Source organism: Nannospalax galili, unplaced genomic scaffold, assembly GCF_000622305.1.
Source record: "Nannospalax galili isolate Female #2095 unplaced genomic scaffold, S.galili_v1.0 scaffold246, whole genome shotgun sequence".
Classification (NCBI taxonomy): domain Eukaryota; kingdom Metazoa; phylum Chordata; class Mammalia; order Rodentia; family Spalacidae; genus Nannospalax; species Nannospalax galili.
The window spans coordinates 1,521,116-1,525,535 of record NW_008356327.1 but is presented as its reverse complement, the minus strand read 5'-3'; the positions used below and the strand labels follow the sequence as shown (position 1 = coordinate 1,525,535).

The 4,420-nt window shown below is 35.2% G+C and overlaps 1 protein-coding gene across 2 annotated transcripts in view; it reads right to left on the bottom strand.

The window, feature by feature from the left end:
- The window catches only part of Dis3 (DIS3 homolog, exosome endoribonuclease and 3'-5' exoribonuclease), a 25,051-nt gene that overhangs the window by 6,052 nt on the left and 14,579 nt on the right, over nucleotides 1–4,420 (bottom strand). For both annotated transcript variants that reach the window (XM_008854543.3, XM_008854542.2), the window contains exons 14-15: nucleotides 4,099–4,226; nucleotides 2,053–2,139 (exon numbers count right to left, since the gene is read on the bottom strand). In XM_008854543.3, coding sequence (XP_008852765.1) covers nucleotides 2,053–2,139; nucleotides 4,099–4,226 — 215 coding nt within the window. The remainder of the gene's footprint in view (nucleotides 1–2,052; nucleotides 2,140–4,098; nucleotides 4,227–4,420) is intronic.

Here is a 4,420-nt window from a genome sequence, read left to right as displayed (position 1 = left end):
ATTCTTTTCCTCAATATCAGAGTTATCAGTAGTATGAAAACTTGAATTCACCCAACACAGCTTCCTAACCTGTAAACAATCTAACACGTCTTTCACTCTATCTACAGAGCTATCCCATGTAAGCTCTAAGCTAGTTTAATAAATAATCTGGATCCTAGAACTCCCTATGTAGAACAGGCTGGCCTTGATCTGCTTCTGCCTCCCACATGCTAGGATTAAAAGTTATCAGTAGTATGAAAACTTGAATTCACCCAACACAGCTTCCTAACCTGTAAACAATCTAACACGTCTTTCACTCTATCTACAGAGCTATCCCATGTAAGCTCTAAGCTAGTTTAATAAATAATCTGGATCCTAGAACTCCCTATGTAGAACAGGCTGGCCTTGATCTGCTTCTGCCTCCCACATGCTAGGATTAAAGGTATGTTCCACCTTGCCTAGCTTCATGTTTCTATTTTTAAAACATTTAATTCTTGACAATATTTCTAAATTATCCTAACTTTTAAAATATTAAAAATTTTAAAAAGGCAACCTTCAATCATATGGGGAAAAAATCTCTTAAAAACATAGTTTTCCCCCTCCTTGGCTAACAATCTACTTGGGTTCCTCAAAATGCTTTAGTATTAGGGTTACTGTTTATACTAACAAGACCTCTATACAGACCTTTCCCTCTAAAAATTTAAAAGAAAAACTTTAAACATTTATTAATCTTGTATGTATGAGATCATGGCATGGTCTATATACAAGGGTCAGAGAACAACTTGCAAGAGTCAAGTTTACTCCTTCTGAAACTTGTAGGTCCTAGGGACTGAACTTAGGTGATCAGACTTGACTGCAAGTTGCCTTTACCCCTTGAGCCACCTCATCAGCCCAAATTTTTAATTTTAGACTCAAAGAACAGATTGATAGGTTAAAAACAAAAAAAAATCTGAAAACATTCTGGTCTGAAGAAATGGATGAACAATTAAGAGTACTTGCTGAGAAGCTAGAGAGATGGCTCACTGGTTAAAAGCACTGGTTGCTCTTGCAGAAAACCCAGCATCTATATGGCAACTACCAACTATCGGTAGCTCCAGTTTAAGAGAATCCAGCACTCTCTTCTGACCTTTTGCAGGTATTGCATGACTAGGGTGCATTTACATACAGGAAATACACTCATACAAAACAAAACAAAAAAATTCCTTGCTGAATATCATGAGGATCTAAATTTGGATCTCAGCATGCTTGTTTAAGATAAGCTAGGTACCCTGCACACACCTATAACCCCTGGCCGAGACAGAAGAGGAGATAGGGGGATCTCTATTGCTTACTGGCTTCCAGCCTAGCATAAAAAGCAAGCCCTAGTTTCAGGGCAAGACCCTGCCTCAAAAGAACAGGCAGAAAGTTACAGAGGACATGCAAAGCCCTCTTCTGACCTATCTATACACACACAGTCTTTATAAAAACATCTGACTGTTTTCCCCTCTTTCCCATCTCTTAGAAAAGTGATTAATTTCCTAATTACCTCATAAAAGACATAGAAAATAACCTTAAATACTAATTTAACCAAAAATACTCTTGCTCCCTAAGTCTTAGCAAAATGTCTAATATAACATCTGAATATTCCTCACAGCACCATATATAAACAGACACTGAGCCATGAGGGAAGTCAAATGACTCGTAATTTGTATAAGGGATCCAAACTTAAGTTTGGCTTCAAATCTGTGGTCACAATCACTACCATTTCATATCTCTATACACATTATCAAAATAATCAAGAAATTAATCAATGTAGTCTTCGTTGTTTTACTATAATTAGGATGACAAAAGTTCTAATATATATCAAAGCAAATCAAATTTGAATTTTTCAATTCCATCTGTATTTTATATAAGAAAAACTAAAAAGCGAAAGCACATTTTACTTTTCTAAGTAGCTCTAAGCCAAGAACTATTCAGATATTGTAATTCTAGACAATTATTTTAGGCATGTTTCAGTTATTAGTATATATACTAGACATTACAGTTAAAATCAAAATCTTATCTAATATTTATTAAAAAGAAAAACTCACATACCTCAGTTCCTTGGTCTGTAGATCTATAGGATCGTGAGTTTCACTGTCCATGTGGAATCGAACTTCTGGAGAAGAGAGAGTCAAAGCCCTGAATGAAATTGAGAGAAATTAATCAAATGAGCCAAGAATAGAGAAAATATTCTGAAAGATTCCTGTAAAATAGAAAACAAGTATAACAAGTACCTAAGAACTGCTCTTTTGAAGGCTTTATGACCATGTGCTAAGTTACATGGTCTATTTGCATGCATGGCATAGTATTATGCGTCTGAGGAAGTGAGAATCTGCTGAATCCAAAACTGTTTTTACTGAGCTATATAAATTGGTAACCACTTTTCTTTAAAAAAAAAAAAAAAAAAGGAAGTGACTACAGTATTTTATTTAGCATGGAAAACAAAGTATTGTGGTGGGCAATGATACAGATAAAGGACACTTACTTCCATGGGTAGTAATAACATCCTAAGATATATAGCCAAAAGTGTATTCTATGGCTAGAGAGATAGCTCAGTGGATAAGAGCACTGGCTACTCTTGCAGAGGCCCCAGGTTTGGTTCTCAGCACCCATACGGCAGCTAACAACTGTCCATAACACCACTTCCAGGGTACTCTATGCCCCTCTTCTGGTTTCCACAGGCAATGCACTACACAAATACATTTATATAAATTCAGGCAAAACACTCATACACATAAAAATAGATTTTGAAAAAGTGTATTTTACGAAGAGTCAATCAATGGAGGGGAATCTGATAAATTACTATCACTGACATAAGGACTGACAGCTATTTATGTTTGACTACTATGGGCCTCAGATGATATGCCAAGCTAATGGTTTTTCATGCATGGTTCACTCAATGAGGTGACTAGTTCTTTGCAAAGTTAATTCTCACAAGGTTACATTCATTAATGCATCTTCCTATCTGATGCAATGTTTATCAAGTCATTCCCAAATCACCCTTAAGAATTTTGATAAAGCTAGAGAATCTTGATCAATTATGCAAAAGTTAAAAAGTGGAGGGAAAAAAAGCCCAAGATGAGTTAAGTGAAATTCTAAGTGTTTGTCCATCTCTGTTCCTTATCTAAAAGGCTATAGAAGGAACATTAATAAGAGAATCTTGCATATACTCACACCCAGACACACAAACATAACTTATCTAAAAGGCTATAGAAGGAACATTAATAAGAGAATCTTGCATATGCTCACAGCCAGACACACAAACATAACTAAAAAATAAACTTTTTAAAAGTTAAAACATATTTCCATTTTTAAAGGAACCCAAGTTTGCTTTTGTCTCAAAAAGACAAAAAAAAAGTTTTTTTTTTATTTATTTGTATGTGTGTGTATGAAGTGTTTTGCCTGCATGTAAGTAAGTGTACCATGTGTGTGTAATGCCTGCAGAACCCAGAAAACATCATCTGATCCCCTGGAACTCGAGTTATGGACAGTCATTAGCAAGCATATGGTGCTGGGAACCAAATCCAGGTCCTCTTGAAAAGCAGTCAGTGCTCTTTACCACTGAGCAATCCCTCCAGCCCCCATATTCTTACTTTTGAAAAACTGTTACAAATTTACATCTTACCTAACTTTTGTGGTGTTAAGGATGGAACCTAGGGCCTCACACATGGTATAAGTACACATCTTACTCATTAAATTATACTCTGTATAACCTCTACTAACTCTCAAATGCACTGCATTTGAATGCAAGTGCATTCAATTACATTTATTTAAACATCTGAAAACAAACGTTCTATCTGGAAAACATTTCTAATTACAATAAGAAACATTCTGTAAGTCTAAAGAGTTGTTCTTCCTGGAATTTCTTCAAGATCTTTATTTAATTTAGATGTTATCTTTGAGCACAATTCCTGAATAAATATGAACCCAGAGCCAAGCTTCTAATATATGAAAGGTAGTTAGGAGTGGGACAGCTCTACTTAAATATTCAGTCTATAAGCTAATCACTGTTCATAATAAAACACTAAAAAAGCCAAAAGTTATTGCAATATCATAGTAATTAAGCCATGTCTTTATAATAGAAGTTTTGAAACATACCCCTTTTCAATTCTTCCTTTTTTTAGAATTTTAGCTAGTTTATTTAGTCCACGGAGACTAGTGGTAATATCGTCATTCATGGTTGCTGAATCAATTCTCATCTGAGCTTCAGCGTATGTAAGGGAAGCCTAAGAAAGAAACTTTATGTTAATATAATTCTCATAAATGATAAAACATACTATTTATAAACTGTATTTTTTGTGTGTGTGAAAAAGAGAGAGAGAGAGAGAGAGAGAGACAGAGAGAGACAGAGAGAGAGAGAGACAGAGAACAGGCCCACACACAACAACATACACAAGTGGAGGCAAGAAGACACAGCAGA